This window comes from Lagopus muta, chromosome 4 (genome assembly GCF_023343835.1).
Source record: "Lagopus muta isolate bLagMut1 chromosome 4, bLagMut1 primary, whole genome shotgun sequence".
Classification (NCBI taxonomy): domain Eukaryota; kingdom Metazoa; phylum Chordata; class Aves; order Galliformes; family Phasianidae; genus Lagopus; species Lagopus muta.
The window spans coordinates 67,373,082-67,397,367 of NC_064436.1; the positions used below are offsets into that span (position 1 = coordinate 67,373,082).

Consider the following 24,286-nt stretch of genomic DNA (forward strand, 5'->3'; position numbering starts at 1 on the left):
AAAAGAGACATAAAAATCCCAAAAGTGTATTCTGATATGACTGTTCTCCAAAATTTTCTGGTAACCATCCCACATATTCAGTTTAGCTACCTAAGCACTTCTAGTGATTTTTGCATTGCCTGCAGCTCCATGTTTGTATTCTGGCTCAGTAAAGAAGAATTTAACTGAATGAACATCATCACTCCAATTAACATTCAGATCTTAATACACTGCTGTGTTACATCAGTTTAAGCTGTGCATAAGCTGCACAGTACACAAGGCAAACTTCACCATCTAGCAATGGGTAGGGATGAATATAATGAAAGCTAGTTCTCTACTGGCATCACAAAGTGAAAGTGTTAGATCTGCTTACAAATGCACTTAGGAAAAAAAAAGAAAAAGAAGGAGAAAATTCATCCTCACATTTAGAATTGAAAACATACTGCAAAAAACAAGAGAAAAGAGACTTCCAGAGAGTAAGAAAGTAGTATAGGTAGTTTTAAGTGAGCTAGTTGTAGAATGTTATAGATCGTTATTGGTAGTTTTTATAAACTTTAGGAAGCAGGGAAAGAATTGTACATAGTTTTTAGTCTGGAAATATTTCATGTGGGGAAACAAAATGACCTCTGAAATTATAGGCCAGCTCAGCTGAGAGCATTCTTATATAAAATAATGCAAATTCTACAACACATTCAGTGATAGGTGGATGGTTGGACTGGATGATCTTAGAGGTCTTTTGCAACCTTGGTGATTCTATGATTCTATTACTAAAGGGGGGATGAAAAGCAATTAACTATAACCAAATGGTTTTGTCCATAAAAATATTTTCAAAGTAACCTACATCATATTTTGACGTGATTAAACTTTGGTTTGCTTGAAAAAATGCTGTTGGTATAACTGTAGCCCTTTGAATAGAGAACAATTGTTACAACATGACAGTTTGATTAAAAATACAGTTGATTCAAAATTACATAGAGAATGATTCTTAAATTCTCAAATAACTAAACTTTCAGAAGTATGTATAGGCAGTGATGTCATCGTTACACTATGACTTTTCAGTGGGCTCTTGGAGAAACCAGTTTTCAGCTTTACATTATTTCTGGGAAAAAAAAAAAAAAAAAAAGCTGAAAAAAAACATCCTGGAAAAAAAAAGTCATTTGTACATGATAAGACTTATAGTTAACAGCTGGAAATGTGATAAGTCATAAAGAGGACAATTATCTGATAAGCTGGTAAAAACCAGAAATGTAGTTCTCAGTTTGGCTGATTTTCTAACATGTAATACCTACTTATAGGATAAGAAACACTTTTCTAGACAGAAGCAAGCCAACATCTCATCAATCACTATAGATACTTAGGTAAACAGCCCTTTCCAAGCAATGCTGTGGAAAAGGATTAATATGAACCTTGATTAAATAAAAAGAAGGAAACTGATTAAATAGATTAAATAATCATATTCAATGATCATATTCAGTGATCATCACATGTCCTCAAATGCTGAATACCTCAATGCAAGAAGAACACTGAGGAACTGGAGAGAACATTCCACTAATAAGAAAATGACTGAAAATGAATTGATACAAGTCAGCAAGTAGATGGTAACAAATAAGTGACAATATTTCAGGTTTAACAGACTCATATCATATCACAAAATCACAGAATGGCCTGGGTTGAAAAGGACCATAATGACCATCCAGTTCCAACCTCCTGCTATGTGCAGGGTCACCAACCAGCAGACCAGGCTGCCCAGAGCCACATCCAGCCTGGCCTTGAATGCCTCCAGGGATGGGGCATCCACAGCCTCCTTGGGCAACCTGTTCCAGTGCTTCACCACCCTCTGTGTGAAAAACTTCCTCCTAATATCCAACCTAAAACCTCCCCTGTCTTAGTTTAAAACCATTTCCCCTTGTCCTGTCCTCATCCACCCTTGTAAACAGCCATTCCCCCTCCTGTTTATATGCTCCCTTCAGATTAGACAAAGACATAACAGAACCTAATGGCTGGAAGGTAAAGCATGCAATTTTAGATATTAATTAGCTGAAAAAATTTAGTAGTGATACTAATTAACCACAAAATCATGAAGGATAATGATTCTATCTGTAGAAATTGTGAAATCAATATTGGAAGTTTTTCCTTAATATGTCTACTTAAGTTTATCATAACTTTTGGAGATTTTTAAATTACATGATTTCAGGGAGCCCATCTGTCACTTAGGCAGCTTAATGATAACAATGGCCCACACTGACCTTGAAACATATGAGTGCAAAAAATAGTATTTATAATTATTGATGAATAAAGTTTAGTCTGTTTAATTGGTATAAATTACGAAGAGCAACTTCTATTTAATATGTTGCACGAGAGGAAGTTCATCTTGGACATTAGGAAGACTTTCTTCAAGAAGAGGGTGATTAAGTGTTGGAACGGGCTGCCTAGGGCTCCCCATCCCTTGAGATATTTAAGATATGTGGATGTGGCACTGAAGGACATGATTTAGTCGTGGGACTCAGTAGGTCAGAATGATGGTTGTACTTGGTGATCTTTACAGTATTCTCTTACTTAGATCCATGATTCTATATTGGAAAAGAATGTGGGACTCTTTGAATATTCTTGGCTAGAACTTGATTTGTAAGCCATTAGTGGATAATTTATGCATTGTCAAGCCATTAAAGTTATCCGACTCCTGAATTCTGGATGCATTCCCTGCTTCTCCTTTTTGAAGCATGCTTGTTACTACAAACTAAAAGTCAATTAACTCCCTCTATTGCAAAAAAGTTTACATTAAGCAATTATGAATCGGGAGGGTGAGTCAGAAGTAATATTTTCCCAGGTTAACCTCTTATGCAAAATAAGATTTTCCTCCCAACTGTGCCTAATAGTAAAAATAGCACTATACATTTAAGATAAACATATATATTAAAAAAGGTTATATTCATAATACTTGTGTCTTATGCTTCTGTAGCATTTTGCATGCATAAACATGATATTATTACTGACAGCCAATGCAAGAATTGCCTATTCACTATTCAGATGCACTCATCCCTATGGTGGGAGACATCTGCTATTTTTCAGCATTACTACGCAATGCCTGAAGCTGTGTTTCCATCAGTGGCTTGAGACTATGCATCAGGATTTTCCTAGATGCTCGGCTATTGTGAGTCCATTTGAATTTCTCTAACAAGCAAAAAGTCATTATTTGGAAAACAAAGTGGTTGCAGTGGGGATAAAAAGGGATATGTGGGTACACAGAAAAATGAAATTATGCTCCCATTTTCCTACCTGTTCATTTTCATTTTTGACTGTGATTAACTTACTCCTTTAGACACGATGAATATTTAATTGTGTTGTTCTGGACATTTTAGTATCTCCAAACACAGACAATCTTCAGCCAATCTAGACCAACCGCCCCTCCCCCTGGCTTGAATTTGACTATCCTCATGGTAAAATGTTTTTCACTATATCTAACTGGAATCTCCCACATTCAAACTTATTTCGATTGCCTCTTGTCCTGTCACCCATGCACCCATCAGAAGTCTGGCTCTTCTGTATCTTTCCCTTACAGTACTGTGTTAGACAACAATATCTTGCCTTTGTCTTCTCCTCTGTATTCATGTAAACATATATACAAAAGTAGTTTAGATGATGCTGATGATCAGTTTCACTACTATAAGATGTCTTTTATCCAAAGGAAAAAAAAATGATTAACTGTAAAACTGAGGAAAAAAATATCATTAGTTATTGACATATGTTTAATAGGCCATTCAAGTTGTTTGCAGTACAACTACCAATTTCTACCAATTATTGTACCAAGTACAATACCAATTTCTTCTGGAAATATTCATGTTATCTTAGGAAATTCTAATTTACTTTGCCTATGTTTTCTTTTGAGAGTCAGTGTGTAATATAGCATTTTGCTTGAACAGCAATTCAGAAGTAGTTATAACCTCAGTGATCCATACTCCAAACAGTTATCATTCATTAGTTGTCTGTACTTACTTGATATCAAACACTGTGACTGAATCTTTTAATATTTATCAGGATCCAAGAACTGTTTGTGGCAGTAGAATACTCGGTAGCAGTTTTTCAGATGTCTACAATTAATCATTTTTTCTAATAATGTAGGCATGAAAAGTAGGTCTGCTTATAAAAAATTCAGACAATGTGTTTAGAGACCTATGCAAGGTCTATTTCTATAAATGAATTCTTATCCTGTGCTCATCCTATGTAGCTTCATGTGTTGGACCAAAGCATTTCAGTTACCATCTGTACTTGGTGGAGAAGACCAAAAGCCAGGGAATACCTGAGATCTTTAATGAGCTCATTTTGTGTAAGTACCTCTCCTCTTTGATTATACCTAAACATATTAAATTGCACTAGAATCCTAAAGACAATATAGTGAACCTACGCCTGGGTGCTCAGCATTTCTGAAAAACTGTATTTGAATTCTGACTCAAGTGTTCAAGAATTTAAACATAATGAACAGTTTTGAGATTATTTTCCTTAATATCTTTGAAATTATTTTCCTTTTCATCCCCAAAATTGTCAAATGTTGGAAATGATAATGCTGCAGCCTAAAAAACTAATGAGCTTGGAACCTTCCTCAGAAGCTATTTTATTTATGTAAATATTCTCACAAAACAGTTTAAATAAGTCTGTCCAGCAAAAAATAGGTAGCTTCCTTTCTGCCACAGCTATGTTCATAAAAAGTTGACATCAGTTACCTATGAATACACACTCTTCATAGACCCCAACACTAAATCCTGACTCTACATTTCTCTGCATGGTTCTGTTCATCTGCCTACACCTTGTTACTAATCTGAATAGAAAAGCCTATTGTTCTCCATCAATGGTAAAGGAAGTCTGGAGCAAACAACTCAGATACAGATGTTTACACTTGGATAGATTAATCTCTCTCCACTTAACAATGGACATAATAGTCAGAAACTCTTCATAATTCAGGTAGAATGTTTCTGAATAATAAAATACTCAATTTTCCTCACACTATTAACCCATTCTTAAGTTTTTACTTTTTTTTTTTTTTTTTTTTTAACTTGAGTAGCGCTCTGTTTGTTACTGCAAGATCTCTTTCCCACTTTATCATTTGCAAAATGTGCTTGTTTACAGTGATCTCTTTCTCCTCATCTTGAAAACATCCCAAGTCTTGGAGGAGCATATGGTGTTTGAAACTCATCATGATTGTACAGATCAAGGGTACATTAGTGTGCTTGCTTGGATATGCTCAGATGGGATGGATAAAAATTCAAAGGATTTTGATCAAACAGAATCGTGTTTAATGACGTTGAGTTTGAACTGTCCCAGGAATAAATGTCTGGGGTGTCAGGGTAGCTCTGCTCTCCTCTGAAACTGTATACTCAGTTCAAATGCTTTGTTGACAATTCAGACATGCTAAGGTCACTGCAATTGAAATCAACACAGAGTCCCCTACAATGCTTGTGCACTATCATCTTCACCTCTTTTGCTTAAACAAGATTAAATCAAAAATCCTGTTGAGTCAATGGTATTACACCTGCCTAAAAGTGAAATAAGAGAGGGCAGGGTGATGAGCATCTATATGCCAGCTGACACCGTTTGCAAACAGATGGTGCATTTCACAGCTCTCCCTCATTTCTTATACAGAAAAAGAAGAAGGTAAGAACCAACCCACAAAGGTTTAATTCAGCTTGTGAGAGAAATCAGCCTGGAAAATACAGAAAATTTGGGAATTATAATTAACCATCTTAATCATACTGAGAAAACGTTTGATCCCCATATATGATCTACATTGTTAAAGTATTATTCACATCTCTACCAGTATGACTGAGAAACAAGGCTGTAATTTCAATGCTGACCTGCTTAATACATAGGTATAAATTTACTAATTTCTGGTTTGGGTTGGAGTCACTAACGCAGCTTGTGGATGGCAATCTAAACCAACACAATTTTAAAGAATGCTTTATAAGCAAATAATGTGAAATATATTGAGGTTTTCAGAACGTATAAGATTTAACAAATTTAGATTGGCATATATTGAAATAAGTTGTTCAGATATTTGCTTTCAAAAGTTTTCAATAAGCAAAATTATCTGAAAACTGTCTTATTATAATTCATTTTAATTTATGTATATGTAAATAATATAAGACTAAAAGAAACATTGTAAGTGTCAGAATATACATTTAAGCCAATGTTGTAAAATACAAGAAGCTATGCACTTTAGATGTTTTAATTTTTATACATAAAAAAAAATTTCAGAGGACAATTAGCACAATAAATGTAAAATTAAGCTATTTATTCTCCCAGTTACTCAGGCAAATCCACAGCCTGGAGTGGCATGACTAAAATTTAGTATTAGATTTGGTATAGGAAGATTCCAGATTAATTATCAAAATAGTTTACGGTATTTTGCATATCACTGCCTATGCAAACACCCCTTTATAGATAAATATGCCAACTTCTGATTTACTCATCTTACAAGACAAATGCCGAGAGCAATTTTCTTTGGATTTAAAGTAATCCACTGACATCTCTGTTTCATAATATCCCCCACAGTATATCTAATTCACCTTAATTACTGAATGATACCAATTCTGATCTCCCATTCCAATCCTTATACAACTTTTAAAAAGAATTTCTCTATGCTACCAATATGCTTTCATATAATTGCAGTGAGATTAGGGGCACTGTTCAGTTAGTCTTCATGCTTTGCCAATTCTGTGCAAAACTCAAAGTCTCCTACATTAAACAAGAATAATTATATGAAGAAAAAAACCAATTTTGTAAACTCATCAGCAGAAGACGTGCTTTGGATATTGATTAAATTTTCCCTCAAAGCATTTGCCTCTCAGTAGTGCAAACCTCAAACCCTCTTTAACAGTTGAAATTCCTACAAAGATTTCCCAATGAAACATTACAAATTGACTAACCTGCTTTTTCTTTTCTACTCAAAATATCAAAGTTTGCCAGGGAAGCTAAATTTTCTAGACACGATTTTGGCTTTGCATAGGAAGATTTAGAGACTTCATTGCTTTTACTAAAAGGAATAAGCAGTAATAATAAAACTCTTTGCAAATGTTATTCAAAGCTAGAGGAGCTAATTATTTGTTGGTGGCTCTTATTTTTCCTCTCTAGCAGTAACAGTTATTAGTGAAATTCCGGCAGCTTGCTTAACAAGATATTCACCCTTCTAGAATTTCACTAGGATCTCCTGTGCATTCATGCAAAAAGCATCAGTGAGTCATCAGAGTGAATACCTATCCATCACTAGTGACCAATTCCCAATATATGTCAGTGACCAGAAGATGGAAGGCTCTGCATCCTATTCCCAATTCCTCAAAGCCACCTAGTCACCTGAAAATAGAAGTATTTCATCAATCAGACTAAAGACCACCTCTGCTGCAAAAGGCTGTGATTGCACTCTCTGATTTATAGACTATGCATTACTGCCTTTTAGTGCCTTTCACTGTGATATGACATGGCCCCACACGGAGCTGATAAAGAGCATTAAATGAACATTAACAGTAAGATTTGTGTATCCCCAGGGGCCAAAATCTTCATACGACCCTTCTTCTGCCCTTTAGTATGAGCGGTCTGACATCTTGACAGCTTGAGTAGATACCCAAGAGGCAGAACAAGAAAGGAAGATCTTCATAGTCCATCTCGTCTTTTTTAAAATGCTGAGGGATATTAAAACAGTGAAACAGTAATACTTGGGGCAAAGAAAAACAGGTAAAAAGACAAGACTTTAAAATAAAAATAGTAATGTATAGGCAGTGACACAAGAAAAACACCAAGAAATCCAGAGAGCAACAACCCTATCAATCTCAAGTTCACATCACACGAAAAAATCAAAAGCTTGGACTTATAATTTCAAACATTAAGAACTGATCTCCTGGGTTTGATTTTCTGCTTACAGTTTACTTATGAATTTTATCTATAAGACAACTCTTGTAATTGGTCTTGTAATTGGACTTGTAATTTATCTATTGTCAATAGATAGTTTCATAAATATTCTGGATTAAAATCAGTAATAGAAAATACGGAAAATAAAAATCCTGTCCTGTAGAAATTATCATTATCCATAGTAAGTGATGATAAACACATAAACACCACCATCTATCTTTAATCACAAAGTGATTGCTCAACACTACTGCAATTAAATTAATGGAAAATTTGCAACTGAGTTTAAGGTGATAAGAGAATACCTTTTTACAATGTAAAATAAACAAGTCAGAAGGATTAACCACCTGTAAATTGATCACCTCTGCAAACAAACATCATCCTTGTTTTATACATGACATTAGGAATTCAGAATGGGCAGGAAATGATTTTTCACTGGTGACTAAAACAATGCATGCAGTTCATTCTGTGACCCAGTGGTTAATAAAAAGATAAAAAACAATTGGGGAAAAACAAAAACACTAGAACACATTTTCTTTTCCCTCCACCCGCAGTCCTATAGAGAGAGTTAAAGACAGAGATGAGAGAGGAGGTTACTCACCGTTGAGGAGTCACCGCTTCCGGCCTCAAGCGTAGCTCCCTCAGCACAGGTAGGTGGGTGGGTAGAAAGTTGACTAGCCCTACTCCCATCTATGCCATCGCACTCTACCTCATAAAAGGTAGTGAAAGTGCTCTGAACTCCAGTCTGATTTCCGAGAGATACAGAAAAGAGAGAGTGAGAGAGAGAGCAAGAGAAATACTGCGCCGTAGCGTAGAGGTGAGGAGAGAGGAAAACGTGTGCTGAAGGAGCTATGCTTGGTCAAGGAAACAGGGACTCTTCCACGCTGAGTAACCCCGCTGTCTGGTGGTTCCTCACACTTGCTCCCATAGCACAGGTTAGGCATACAATCCCAAGTGGGATTGCTGATTGGGAAAGAAGAAACATTTTGTCACCTTTGGATAAAAATCAGAAAGGATAGAAAGTTCTATCCCCATTAAAGGCTGAATAACATCAGATTGGGCATGATTTTTATTGACCTTCTTTATCACATTATTTTAGGAATGGTTTGGAAAAGCATGGCAAAACAGGAACACTGAGGTAGTGACACCAACTGCAATTACGCTCATGTCCACCACTGCTTAATTTGATCAATAGACTTCAACAGTGCAGCTCTCTGGAATCATCATTGAACAGAGTCAGCCAGAGGGGATGCCAACTTCAGCAGTATTTAAAGGAAGATGGGGAAGAATTATTTTCTCACACTGAAATTAAGAATGGACAAACTGTGCTGAGAGAACAAGTGAGGGAAGTATAAAAAGTCTGGGCATATATTTGTTTACAGAGCACACTTTAAGTTCCAGAAAATCAACAAAATTGCAAGCAGGTGATGCTTTTAAAGACTGCACATTTTTAGACAATGAAACCATTACATGCTGCAGCACATTTTTTCAAACAACAACCTCAGAACTGAAACTGAAGGGCTTAAAAGGGGATATTCATTCTAATTTATTGCAAATGGAATTTTTATCATTCAAATTCTTGAAAAGCAAGTTTGAGAGTAAACATAATTGCTTGTATATAACCCAGATGTGTACTGAAATGGAAGAAAAAGAGTAGTATATACTATTAAAATAACTCCATTAAATAAACCTGCTCTGTGTATGGGTGACTATTCAGTATCAGTAAAGTGTACTAGCATAAGAACCTGCTTATTGGAAGATGAAAAAATGAATGCTCCTTAAATCTATCTTAAGAACGTGTATTAAAAGCCCACAGTTAACACTGACATTTTCCCCTAGGTATTTTGTTGTTACAAGGATCATGTAAACTGTAACCTAATCATGATTATTGTCTTAGTCTTAGTCATGATTAATATGTACACTTTGCTCTGTTTGTGTGCTCTCTGTTTTTCTCTATTTTTCTGCTAAAAAAAACCCAAGTGCCTGACTACTGTCTCATACTGGTCACTTCACCCAACAACAGAGGTCAGGTACTTTTCTTCTCTATCTTTAAAGCTTTTATCACAGCCTAGACCTGTAGTACCTACAGCTGCTAGTTTAAAGCAGTGGATTTTAAAACTCAACACATTAGCTAGTCCAGCCAACTAAATGAAGATTTATTGTGATTGTTAGAGATGATATATAACCTCAGGAACACAATGCAAAGCTAGGCTGCAGCTGATTAATGCAAAGTGATGATAGTGCTGTGAATTTCAGTTCAGAATTGAGTTAAACATATGTCTAACCAATTTCTTGTTACATAATCTTAATTTCAAGCCATTTGCATATATGAAGATAGGGGAGATGAAAAACACATCCTTTTATAAAAGAGTAGATCACGATATTCCATTCTAAACATCATCACCTACTGTCAAAAGGCTTTTCACTATAGGGCCTGATTTCCAATTTCTAGTATGTAATTCTATTAGTCCACCAGAAAGAAAAGAAATTTTGAACTTCTAAAGGCTTTTATGGTAAAATAAACCATGTTGATTCACAAGTCAGGTATCCTATGACCTGATCATTGCACCACAGTTGTTTTTGCCAAATAAAGTAGGAATAAATTTGGAACTCTTGTGACCAGCAGACCTTCAGAAGCCTCTAATCAAGTGTGGTAATTCTGATTAAAAGAAGGATGTTCAGAGACTATATTTTTAAAAATTACATTTATAGCAGCAGTTCTCAGAGCTCCTAAAAAGAAATATATATGTATTTTAAATTGGAATAGAAACATATGAATGTAGCACAATTTGCTTCTGGGAAACTGAGGTTGGCCAAGGATATTCTCAAGGAATAAAACAAGAAATGTGGTCAATTTCATCATGATAATGTGGTATAAACAGTTTGATAGATTAGGTAGCAGATCATACCCAGATGGTATTTTGGCCTAGCACTGCTCCAATCTGAATCCTTGTTTTGATCTGTTTAGTATGATATCTATAGTTGACAAGATGATAATTAAAGAGGAAAAAAGACTGACTTGTGAGCAGACATTAGAATAGATAACTTGCCTAAACAGTGAACAAAAGCAGAGTATTGATATACTTAAATGAAAATATTTTTAAAATGTACATAAAATGAGGGAAATCTTCCAAGTGTTCAAAGGAATACCACTAAGATTAATTAAATGAATATGTGTAAGAGCAAAGAGACAGCAAATGAAGACTTTAAAATCTTTCTTAAGTGAAGCTCAGCTGCATAAGAAAGCTACGTAAACTCACACAAGGTGATTGGTTTGATAACTTGCAACCAGACACTAGCAAACAGGGAAAAAATGGTTCCATATTAATTCTGACATAAAAGATCTGTTGGAAAAATCACCAAAATATTTTTTCTTTCTTGCTCAAGAAGATGAACAGATCGCTAGGAATAAGCAGGAACTATTAAGGTACCAGTAGATACCATCTATGAAATTTGAAAACAGTAAGGTAATTAAAGACAGGGAGGAGTACCCACTGTATTGAAACGTTCTATGTTTTATTGGTATACCTACAGAAGGTAAAAATGGATGTATCTTGAGAAATCGAAACAACTTGAAAAGAGCATTTCAAAATACCAACCTGACACACACCTTAAAAGATTGAGAACCTAACAGAGACACACCAGACCCAAAGATGTCTTGTTGCTGGAGTAGATCAACTTGATGGATAGATTGCAAAATCTTTTTTGCTCAGCAACCACCACAGTCAAAGAATAGCAAAACACGTTATGTAGAATCCTAGAATCTTTTGAGTTGGAAGGAAGAGACAGGTCATCTAGTCTAACTCCCCTGCAATGAACAGAAAGACTTGCGATCCATCAGCTTGCTCAGAGTCCCATTAAGCCCACTCTCGGGTGTCTCCAGGGATGAGGCATCCACCACCTCTCTGGGCAACCTGTGTCAGTGCCTCACCACTCTTACTGTAAAAAAAAATCTTCTTTAAATCCAATCTAATCTAACATCACATCTGACTCCAGTCATAGAATCATAGAAAGGCCTGGATTGAAAGGGACACCAAGGGGGTGGCAGGGACCCCAAGGCCACAGGCAGGGCCACCAACCTCCACATTTAATACTTGACCAGGCTGCCCAGGACCCCATCCAGCCTGGCTTTGAACACTTCCAGGGACCTTCAAGTAGATGTTTAACTTTTCTAATTTTTTGACACTGAGAGTGCAGGTATGAGAAATTATGAAAATATTTCTGTATAATTTTGGATTAGAAATTACTATTTTAACTCTATAGAATTCTAATCGGTCTTTGATGACATTTTGGACAAGCTACTTGTATACTTTGCTTCATTTTCTGATGACACATTTAGTTATCTAGCAGCATAGTTTATACACTATTTTGACAAAGTAGTCAGAATGAGAAAAATAACTTGAGAATATCTAACCATAAGAAGTTAGGACTGACTTTCCTGATAATGGTTGATTTTTCACTTTGACTTCATACCAACATCTTAAATACATCGTATAAAAGAAAATCGATTTTATTTATTGATGAAGCTGCTTATCTGCTTCATAAGATTAAAGATGTGATGTGAGAACAGATAATTTTTTCATTTTGTTCTTTGAGGTTAACAAATAATAATAGCAATAATAATAATAACAGTATGTTCACATCATGGAAGAAGCACTTCAGAAGTAAAGAAACAAGGCAATAGTTAACATTCCTAGTTCGGCTTGATCCTTTCCTAGAAATGCATTCAATGAAAATATGTTTATATTGTGTATTTTATTAATTTCTTTCCATGGGTGTCCAACTGTCTGGTATGGCTGGTCTGCAGTGAGCGAAGAGGAATTGTCTTAGGCCTCAAAAGAAATATCTAATATAGTTAACGTATATAAGTAATAAAACCTCTTTTTTTTTTTTACATAATTTTTATTTAAAAATATATATGTATTTATATATATATATAAAAAGGATGGCAACCAAAATACAAAACCAATGGGTTTGAAACATATGTAAGCTTGTTTATATAGTATTTGAAACTAATTTTTCTAAGCCTGGGGTAACCTGCGTTTTTTTTTCCCTTAGGGGTATTTTTGTCTGAGAATCTTTCGATGTGTGCGTTACTTATCTGCAACTCAGGCTGTCAAGAATTATAATTAAAGTGAAAGAAATTCATGAGTTTGAACTGAAGTTACTCTTTCATTATCTTCAAACGCATCATCAGATTGTACTTTGGAAATGAGATTGTCTCACCACTATCAAAATGAGGAAGTGAAATAATTGTGAGATTTAAAAGATGTTCTTCTGTATAAGAAACAGTTCAAATTGTCCTATTGTGTATTAAAGCCATAATATATGAACAATTCTCCATATTCCCACATTGGAGAAACAAATGCGATTTTTATTTAAGGATACACAACTGTGCTGTGCACTAAGAAGGCCAACTGAGAATGCCATGGGGGAAAGGCATTCTTATTTAATACAAAATAGTGAAACTTGATCTCATGCCATCTCCTTTAAAAGAATGAAGATGGGAAAATAAGTGGATATGAAATAGCACAGAAATCTTCCCTTACATCAGTTTTTATAGGCATAGTCCATGGAATGTAAGAGTGGTTTCTAGGCTTTGCTAATTACTGAAGGGCTGGTGCAGTTTGTATCTCAGAAAGATAGCTTCTTCATATTCTCACTTTATACCTCAATCATTTAATGTGACACAGAATAGGGAAACTAGCAGGACTGAAACCACAGATGCTACAATAGCAGATAGGCTTTGGATTTCTGAGTGGCTACTACTTTAAAAATAAATGTAGTATGTAATGAATTATATGTTGAGGTTCAAATCTAAAATCCCTTTCTATGATAATATGTTTTTCAAGTCTATTTAATTTCAATACCTTGCTTTGCTCTCATGGAATTAAGTGGTTTAATATGATGATATTAGAAATAATTTATCTGCAAAAAAACTCATCTAATGTGGAATTTCAGTAAATGATTCACTTTTATGTAGATGTCTTAAGCTTCATTCATCTACTTTTCCTTACATTATACTTTTCCTCTGCATACACTCTGCCCACCACCAAGCCAACTTTACTCAGATGCTTTGAGGAAACAGCAATAATACTACTAAGAAAAAAAGAAAAATAGTTTTTCCAAAGTCTTTTGTGCCACTTTGCATGTGGAGCTTATCTATGATTCTCTAGATGCCCAAAGCTCAGGGTTTCTACATCTCCACAATCCACCAACAATTATCAAGGTGAAACCATGTGAACTCAAAAATTTAAGTAAGATCCTGTGGGATCTTTCACTTAGCTGAATCACAGCACCACTCAAATTTCACTTAAGGGAGACCTCTGGAGATCTCTTGCACAACTTCCCACTTGAAATTAATTGATTGCCAACATTAGATCTGCTCAGCTGCTGTGGAGTCTGCCTGAGGCTTGGAAACCTCCAAAGATAGCATTTAAACAAACTCCCTGGGTTTGTGGTCTGTGCAGTCTTTACTGAGAATCAAAAGGTAATCCTTGTTATTGCTATATATTTGGAAGAGGTATTGTCAGCTGGATTTTTAAAGAAACTATATAAATTATTTATGTCTTTTTTTATTCGCTTCATCTTTGAGCTGCAGAGGATAATTAGGAAATCTTCACTGTTTGAACTATTAGAAAGCCTTAAAATAGTGTATCTATAAAATACATCATATATAACTAGTATATGACCATGAGGAATTTTAACAGCACTCATTTTGATTAATCAGCATAACACAGTGATGCCTTTGTCCTTTAAGAGTAGTAACTTGACTCAGTGTGGGGATGATAAATTTTTTATGTTACCACATCAGCAATAGTACCTTTCTTAGACAGTGCACTGGGGGACACAGCCTTAGACAGCACGAGTTGGAGACTCCAGTATTAGTCACAAGTAGTAGAGCTCCAAAGAATTTGTCTCAAATAAAGGATAATTAAAGCCTGTAATGTGCTTCATACAACAGTACATTTTGAAACAGGGTACACTTAATACAGTTTTATTTCACCTTCTCATATATCAGTGAATCTGCAAAAATTCAAACACATGTGCAGAAGTTACTTTTACCTTACTTATTATCCCAAAAAGTACAGCTCAAATGTCTCCCTGTATTTCTCTCTTTCATTTCTTTCACAGAAGATAACATGAGCTACAGACTAACACACAATGTAAATCAAGATCCCTCATTTCCCCCATTTCCCCATTCTATCCCTCATCCCCCATTTTCCCTATCCTCAGCCTTTCTGTTCTGGAAGCTATCCTTTCACAGTGGCAAATTGTAACATTACAAACAAATGCTTTTTCTCTCCATGCATGTTCTACTTGGAGTAATAGGAGAGTGGAGATTACTGCAGAGTCCAGAAAGTCCATTTTCCTGAATTTACATCAGTCCTTACCCACCACTGAAATTCCTTCATTTCATATTCCTGTGTTTCTTTTTGTTTGTCTTTTTGTTGCCTCAATCTTTTTGTATCACCTATTTCATGGTTCCTGGGCTTATTTCCTTATTCTCTCTGAAGTCATTTCCTTTACCCATTGTTTCCATTCCAGGTCTGAAAACAGAACTCCTTTCCACCAATCCTTCCTGAACAAATCATTTCCTCTTGGTTTAATCTCATATAAGTTTGTTTTCATCCCACGAGTGCACATTTATGTGACTGTGTGTATACACACACGAAGTTTCTTATGTTCCATGTAAAATAAGCTCCAAGCAAAATACTGAGAATAAAATTAATCAGTTTTGGCAGTTAATGGAAAACTACTGCTGCAGGTAAATAATACTATTCATATTTGTTAACTCATTTTTGTGTTATTCCTACTTCTTGTGGATGAAAGAATGGTTAAAAGTGAAAAAAAATAGCAAAAAAAAAAAAAAAAAAAAAAAAAAGGAAAAAAAAAGGAAGAAAGAAAGAAAGGAGAAAAGGGAAAAAAGAAAGGAAGAAAAAGCCTAATATAAAAAAAAAAAGAAAAAAAAAACAAAAAACAACACAACATAAAATCAAATAATATTCTTAAACAATTTAATAATTATCTATTGAGTCCCTCTCTCACTTTCCTTTACCAATTGAGGTGTATCTATCTGTCATCTATTGCTATCACCCAAACCCCAGTTGTACAGCGATGTGAATTTAGACAGGACTACATCTTCTCTCTGTGGTGTGTGACTCTGAGCACTCACTGTCAGCAATTATTCAAGAGTACCTGCTCTTAACCCTCAGCTTCAAGTAAATTTAATCACTAACAGATAAAACATAGAACTTCTATTACTGACATCTATTAATCTTTAAGAACAGCTAGGAAAAGTGTAGTTTAAAATGTTGATAATATACATATTGCTTTTCAAAATACATTTTTTGGAAAAACAGCATGCCTTATCTCAGATGTTTTCTAACGACAATATTGAGAGCCTGTCAGGGCAAGAAGCCCAGCCTTGAAACATCTAAAAGCCAGGTTTTGTCAGTTTCTGTGATTTTAGCTCATGTCTCTTTCTTCTGCTACAACTCAACAGTAAAACCTATTTTGTTGCTAGCTAAAGAACCAGACTGACTATTTTCTGCTTCTGAGAGGCTCAAAGAAAAGGAACCTGACACTTTTGTCAATTTGCAACTCTGTCCTCAGCAAACTTTCTTTTACAGGAAAGCCAAACTCTTACCTGATTCAGGAAGAATAAAATGACTACCAGTCTCCAATATATATATATATATATATATATATATATATATATATATATATATATATATATAAATATATATATATATATACTCTTACAAACTTTAAATGCCAAGATTCTCTATGATTGTCTACTTGCAGGCGAAGACAAAGTAAAAATAACAATAAAAGAATAACAGAACAGCTTACGGGGCACAGAAATGAAATACTACATCAGTGGCTTAAGTAAATACATATCTATAGACTCTTACTCCAAATTCTATAAGAGATGAGCTTACTCGATTTTAATAGCAGGTGAAGTCAAGTTACCTCGCTTTTCTATGGGTCTACAGGGCTTGTAAGGAGCTATTTGATAGCTCACTGCCCATCTGCACATCAACCTGTTTTTACAGCATAGGGTAGTTGAGGCAAATGCAGACTTAAATTGAAAGAAAAAGATGTCATTTAAGATACTTTGTGTTTCCAGATACAGCAACCATAGACAGAACTGATGGACAAGCTATTTGCTAGCTTATATGATGTAACTGCTGGAAGCACACAGTTATTCTGTGATAAATAGCAAGTCTCGCTCATTTGTTGATGAGAACTACCTACTTCCCTCACCAATCAAGAGAAAACATAGGGACAATTATTTTGAAATTTCTCATCTGTTCACATTCTCATGGGTCCAACGTCCCAGGTCAGGCGTTATCGGATTTTTGTACTGTCACACCCTCAAACTCCAACTTGTGCCACCTCAGACAAAGGTAATGAGTGGCTCCAGCCTTTTCACCTTTCTTATTCTCCCAAAGTCCTCACTTGGTTCACTAAGTCAGAACTCCCAGATAACCTTAACTGAATTGCTTTGTATCTTCAAAATCTTATAAGATTCCTTCTTTTATCATCACAGCTAAGCCTATTATGCTAAGATTAATAGGCTCTTGAAAATAATTGGAAATTGGACCCAGCTAAAATATAAGTTTAAATTGCACTGTGGCTATTGATTCAGTATTTTTGGACTGTGTTCAAAGGTACATGGCTGTTACTCTGTATGACACTGCATTTTTATCTGGCTTAGAATTTTAGGACTCTTTGGATACATTTTCTCATAACATAGCTGATTATGTCTGTAGAGTTCTAAAACAAAACTGAAAAAAAGAGAAAATAAAGGCATTCCTTAGATGCATCTTTTAGATACTCTTCAACATAGTCCTTTAGGAAACACCATAGCAAAGCTGCTAACATAAATAAGAGATAAAAAATCCAAGCTCGTAACTTAAACATATAGTAAGTAAATGAGGCAATCAGCTCCAGAGCAGCAGTGAAGACATAAGAGGATATTTATTCTGGGGTAAGAAATAAACATATTGATCTGTTTTACTGTAACAGTCTAGCTTACACGTGTCAGACAGGAATACTAAAAAAATAAAGCAGCTCTGGAATTAGAATAAGTCAAAATCTTCATCCACATGCAAACACAGTAGTTCAAACCAACTCTATTCAACAAAAGTAATTTCTACAATCTACCTATTAGCATAAGCTAAATATATGTAAATAATATTTACTTCATTGAGAGCAGCATATGCTCAGAACCTCAGAGAATTCATTCTACAACAATGGTGAAACTGATTATAAAGCAAATACACATTGCATTAAATAAACAAAGGTAAAAGACAGAAAAAATGACCTTGATGTACTTTTCTTCTATGCTTATAACTGTGGTTGTTTAGAGTAAGAAGATGATTAGAAATTGAATATTCAAAGTTAAAATTACAGAAACATGTATCTGTTTATTGACCAAGGTCAGAGATATTTACAATAAACAAAGATACATTTAAACAGATTTTTTAGAAGTCTTTTGATTCTTTAGGATATTTATTACTCTTTATTTCATCTAATTACTGTTTATTTCATCTAATTCCCTCCTCTTTATTTTCTGTACTTTCTTCCCTATCGTCCTCTTCCAGTTTACAAGGTTCCTCACTGAAGAAAGACATCGCATAGTTTTTTCTTATTTAGTATTTTATTTTTCAACACTCAACACAGAGGGCCAAATCAACAGATAGTATAAATTGGTCTTCCTCCATTGACATTAATGAGGTTAAGCTAGCAGATAGTATAAATTGCCCTTCCTCTATCGATATTAATGAGGTTAAGCTGATTTATGCTAACTCTCAATTGCCAGATCTAAGTTATCTGGGGAAAATAAGTTCACTAAGTGCATGCAAAGAATTTGAAGGGAAAGATTAAAGGAAAGAAAGAGCTAAGGGAAAAGGAATGGGAGACAGAAAAGGAAAAAGCAACACTGGGTTCTTTACTGAAGTAATTTCCACTTCAGGAGTTTGACATTTGCTTACTTTTTGATCAGTTTTTCTATTTGCAGCAAAGTCAATGATGCCAGAAAGAGCCCCTTCATATGCTATGCTAGTCTCAAATCAATCTACAGAGGAAAAAGCAAAGAGGATCAGCTGTATGTTTATTTTCAGAGATAAACCATACGGAACTACTGACTCATGTGAAAAAAAATAAATAAATAGAAGTTTCACCTAAAGATATATATCACATTGTATACCATTATGCATGGTATTTTTGAATTTGTTGCAACACGTTCTCCCTAACGGATTAGACCTGTAGTAGCTGTGAAGTGGTTCTCATCTGTTGTTTAGCTTTAATTGGTTTTATGTCTCTTTCCTTTTTACATAAATATGCCCATACATAGACTTATTCATGCATATGAACATGTTATTTTCATTTATATATATTAATATGCTTAATAGTGCAAAAATTCAAGCAAAGATTATACTACTCATAATTATTCTGATGTTCTGAATCAATTTGAATTTTACTGTCATTCTTTGTAAACACAGTAGTTAATTATAATATTTGAATAATCATCTATGATAATTATATCAAAACAATTAAATATAATACATTCATATAAACTCCAATGGTCATAGCTTAAGAAGTTTGAATTCTGGATTTCTATTGTACTTCCAGCACTGTACTGTATGCAAGTCGCCAAATAATGGTATTTCATTTTAATGCAAATAAAATACTGTTTATTTGTAATTGGCTATCCAAGAGAAAATGAAGAAGATGAAAGCAGAAGCGGCAAGTAGACAAGCAGATGTAGATGTGCACTTGGATACCAGCTATCTGGATAGCAAAGAAGCATACAGTACCCAGCAGCTTGAAGATAAACAGCTTGAAAACACTCAGAGAAGCAGTGTACTGACTGTGTTACAGTAGGTAACAAGACAGCTCTAAAAGGGATGCACAGCATCAACTTTCTACATCAACTCCTGTTTAGAGCAGCAGGAGAAGAAGCTGGGCAAGCTTAAACTTTTCTACATGCCTGTATTACCGAGTCTCTGTAATAGACCCAAATAATTTGTGGTTGAATCTGGTTTTGCCTTTGTCTACTACTGAGTATAAAAACCCAACCAAACAGAAAAACAATGGTGATGAAGCCTGGTAAGCAGCAGATGCTAACAATGCCAGACTGTAAATGATGAAGTCAAGCAGTTCGGCCACTTAAATTTCACAACGGATGGTGATGTTCCAATAACAAATAGATGCTAGAGAATCACGATGGCTTTTTCAGCATCCACATACACTGAATAAAGAGACTCGAAAAAGAAACACACATACCACAAAAGCCAAGCTGGTAGAAGCACTGATTTGGGTAACTGTTATATATAGATGAATATGAAAATTGAATGGGTATGAAAAGCTGGACCCAGATGACAGTAGGTAAGAAAAGATCAAAGCATTTACTATGTAACACAGCTGTCAGCGATGTAAGGACAGATCACTCCATTAATACTAGCAAAATGAAAGAGGATTTTCCATTGCTGTGGGAAGATCAAGGTATTACAATTAGATATGTACGTACGTCAAGAAGTGAAGACCAACTGCAGGACAGATACAGGAACACTGAAGCAGCTCCTTTTAGGCTTTCAGAATGGTCGATCCAAGAAATCTTAACAAATGTTTAAGACCTTCTCCAGTGCTTTGCAATAAATCAAATAGTTATGTAATTGAGAATGTTTGTTCTGACTTTCGATATGTTTGAGGAAGGCCAGTGATTTCACTGGGGAATGTTATGGATGAAATGTAGGGCACAAGTTGTCCTAACAATCTTCGTACTTGATTGGGCTTAAACAATGAGAGGGTGCTTTTTCAAAACAGCATCTGAAAACAATCTTATTTTGAGTGTGTCAGGATTTAAATCCACACTCAGTAGAGTCAAATGTATTACCTGTTAACATACACATGGTCTGTATTTGAGTTAGATGAGTTACAAAGGCTTCTTGAGGCTAATACTAGGTTTATCAGTTAAAAGAATGAAAAACAAAAAAGGAAAATATGAAGAGCAACAATTGCTACTACTTGGCTCTAGTAATCTCCCAGGGGTACACACTCAGCATTAGGAGAAGAAAAAAATGCAGAAAAGTCATTGATTACATTGAGCTCTGCTGTACACTCCTGTCTTTATTTCTAAAAAAAAGGCTTGTGAATAAAATGTTTGTGTTGTTTGTTAAAAATAACCGAAATAACCAAATGATAATTAGTATATAATCATCAGGCTAGGCAATGTATTTAAAAACAGCACGTGCATCAAAAATTGAAATATTTTGCTGGCCTTCCAAGAGCTTTTGCTGAACCTAGTGTGCATTGGAACCTGAGTGAATGAAATCCCATTAGTCATGACCATCTTAACAATATGCAGTTCATACAGAGCTGGCTTCTGCAGAGAAGAAGGAAATTACCAGTACTAACAAAAGAAAGAAGATTTATAATGAGCAAATATACAAAAGCTCCAAATAATTATAATATTCACAGCTTGGCAATTACTTTCTAAGCTATGGAATTACTTTTCTTTAGGAAGATTGAAGATTTTACAAGGTTACTATAAACAAAGGGTAATTGGAAAAATCAAATTGCTCTACTCAAATTATTGTAAGGTCTGGAATAATGGTGATAAAATTTTTGAAAAGACTACTTATGAATCACTTTTTTTGTGTGCTATACATTACTGACATAAAAAAAAAAGCTCCTTTTTTAAGCACTGCAGTGAGAAACATAAATGACTAAATACAAATACCAGCTTACCCCTGATACAATAAGTTCTCCTCCCAAGTTCTGAACTTCTGCCTTCACTTTGCTGCAGATGTTGAGCTGGTGGCAGTAGAGGGCAATGCGCTGTAGGTAGGCTAGCAGATCCTGTTTGCAGGCTGAGTCAGGGCACTGCAGATGAAATAAATGCTTGATTAGATGTAGCTGAATTCACATCATTGTTATGGAGAGGCAATCACAGGAGAGATTGGCAACATATATGACCGTTATGTGGCTCCATTTCACTTTGTCATTCCTTGAAATACTTGCTGAAACATGAAAACTAAACTGTACACTATATGTAAGTCAAAGCTTATCAGTAGTAACTTGAAGATGCGCTGTAAGTTTTGTTGCAAAAGGAAAAGAACATCTCAGTCAGATACTAATGAAACACAATGGAAGTAACAAAATTGTCATGTTTTGAAGGAGGTCTCTCTGGGATGTCAAGATGGGATATACAGAATGGAGGAATCTGTTGAGTAGCCAGAGTTTCATAGGAAACTCCAAGTATCAGGGTGCCTGCTAGGTGTCCAGGTTAAGATGCCACAGGGACTATTTCCAACTGATGACATCCATTCCTGACTGTCTTGCCAGATTCCCTGGCATTTATGCAGACTTTCAGGGCACACAGCTCTGCATCAGATTTTATGGAAGCCTTTCTGATACATTAAGGACTTAAGAGGTGAGGTTGCCTGGCTTGGGTATTGACAGAGTTGGCAAAATTACTGTTAATGTCTAAATACCTTAGTCCGTGCCAGAAGGAAATAATTTACTAAAATGTGAGATATTACACAGTGTCTCAGCAGATGCCATCTGTCTTGCAGCCCTTCTTAAGAATACAATGACACAAGTTCATCCCTCTGCATGTCTTTGGGATAGTTTTTTATACTCAAGAGAAGGCTATCTACAGTCCGGTACCATTTTAAACATTGTGTCAATTATGTGTTAATACAAATTACATTAGGTCAAATCTAATTTGACTTAGTGAAAGTTTCCTTACAAGTATAACTAGAAAAGGTCGAAATATAATTTGTTTACAATCTTTGGCACTCTTAATAGAAACTGCATAATCTCCCACAATAACACCATAGTAAATAACTCTCCAACAATTAATATTCTTAGTATTGCCTCAAGAGAACAGACCTTAGTAATTCACTCTGATGACAGAGAGCTAAAATTGTCCTTTGTTTCCAGCAAGTCTCCAACAAATACTCATCGTGGCTACACAAAAACGTTACACTGACAAGGACCTTTGAATGTACTGCTTGGGGATCAAAGATTTCCAAATACATTTTTTCATATAAACATCCTAAAATGTTTATATTCCTTTTTTTTTTCTTTTTTCTTTTTCCCCCATTGGTATGGTGAAATATTCACAAAAATTGATAGAATTAAGCGCATATGGGTCAATATCATCACAGGATATGACTAGAGATAACTGTTCTGTCCTCAGCAGCCAGTAGGGAACGAATTCGTGGTGAAATAGATGCATGTACTGTCACCTATAGCCCTGAAAGCAGTCACTTAGTTTTTCCTCTCCCTTTGAAACTAACAGTAAACAAAGCTGGAGGTTCATTGTGCTGTTCAGTTAAATCTGTTCTGTATTTACAACAATGCTATAATGCCTCTCTTTCTCATGCAGTTGCCACATCTTTCAGGCATGAATTCCTAAGAGAACTCTTCTCCCTGCTGGTGACAATTTAATACAGAAATATTTACCCTACTCCTGAAGTCCATGAACTGAAAGAAATAAACTTGAAAAAGCAATACCTCTAGAGAGCTGATCAGGCTTTAAATACAAGGACTTTGGAACAACAACAAAAAAAAAAAGTAAAACCTCTCTCACTGGAACAGTAATTAGAAGTGCAACTATCCACAAAAAAGTTTAGATCACGAATGTCTTTGAAGTTATGTAAGTTATGTAAAACATCATTAAAGTGTGAACATGAAAACAAACATTTCATTCTCACAATGATTTCCCTGCTTATTATTTAAGTGTGCATATTCCAGTCTCCTGAAACTGAAAATGTAACTCAGGACAATGCACTCCAAGACTAGCATTATTTTTTTTATTTTTATTTTTTACATCACATTCCTTGATAATATTCCATCTCTTCAGAGAATGTAGGTTAGAGATTTCATCAGCTAACAGATGGATTTCTCACTGTTAATCTAAAATGAATAGTTGCTGCACATGAAGGATAGGAATGGGTTTAGTGCAGGAAAAATGGTTGTTGACAATAAAGAAAACCTCAAAACCAAACTTTCAGAGGTTATAGGATAATAGGCAGATTTGGGTTTCTTGCCACTTTGGATGATATTCCATGAGTAGTAAGTATTGCATGCTATTACATGCCTCCGTGAAGAAAGAAAAAGAAATATTTATTTTGAAGAGAAAGACTAAAGACAAGGAAGTTGTAGTTCTCACTACCAGCTAGTTTTATCCTGGTAGCAGTGAAAAGAAAGAAACCATGGGGAAAATTAAAAAAGAAAAGTCAATAAATTATATAATGGAAAAGCTCTTCAAAGAAAGAATTGTAAAACATTTCACCAACAGCGACAGAAGATTCAATTCCTTCAAAATCTGCATAAGAAATACTTATAGAAGAATTTCTACAATGAATATCTGAAGTGAGGCATCCACTATAATTAC

At 35.0% G+C, this 24,286-nt stretch overlaps 1 protein-coding gene across 8 annotated transcripts in view; it reads right to left on the reverse strand.

Moving 5' to 3' along the window:
* The window catches only part of CTNNA2 (catenin alpha 2), a 456,804-nt gene that overhangs the window by 3,113 nt on the left and 429,405 nt on the right, over nucleotides 1-24,286 (reverse strand). For 7 of the 8 annotated variants that reach the window (XM_048942164.1, XM_048942165.1, XM_048942167.1 and 4 more), the window contains one exon: nucleotides 21,631-21,765. In XM_048942164.1, the coding sequence (XP_048798121.1) occupies nucleotides 21,631-21,765 (135 nt within the window). Of the gene's footprint in view, nucleotides 1-8,470; nucleotides 8,615-21,630; nucleotides 21,766-24,286 lie in introns of all 8 variants that reach the window. The other variant, XM_048942173.1, reaches the window with a different exon arrangement.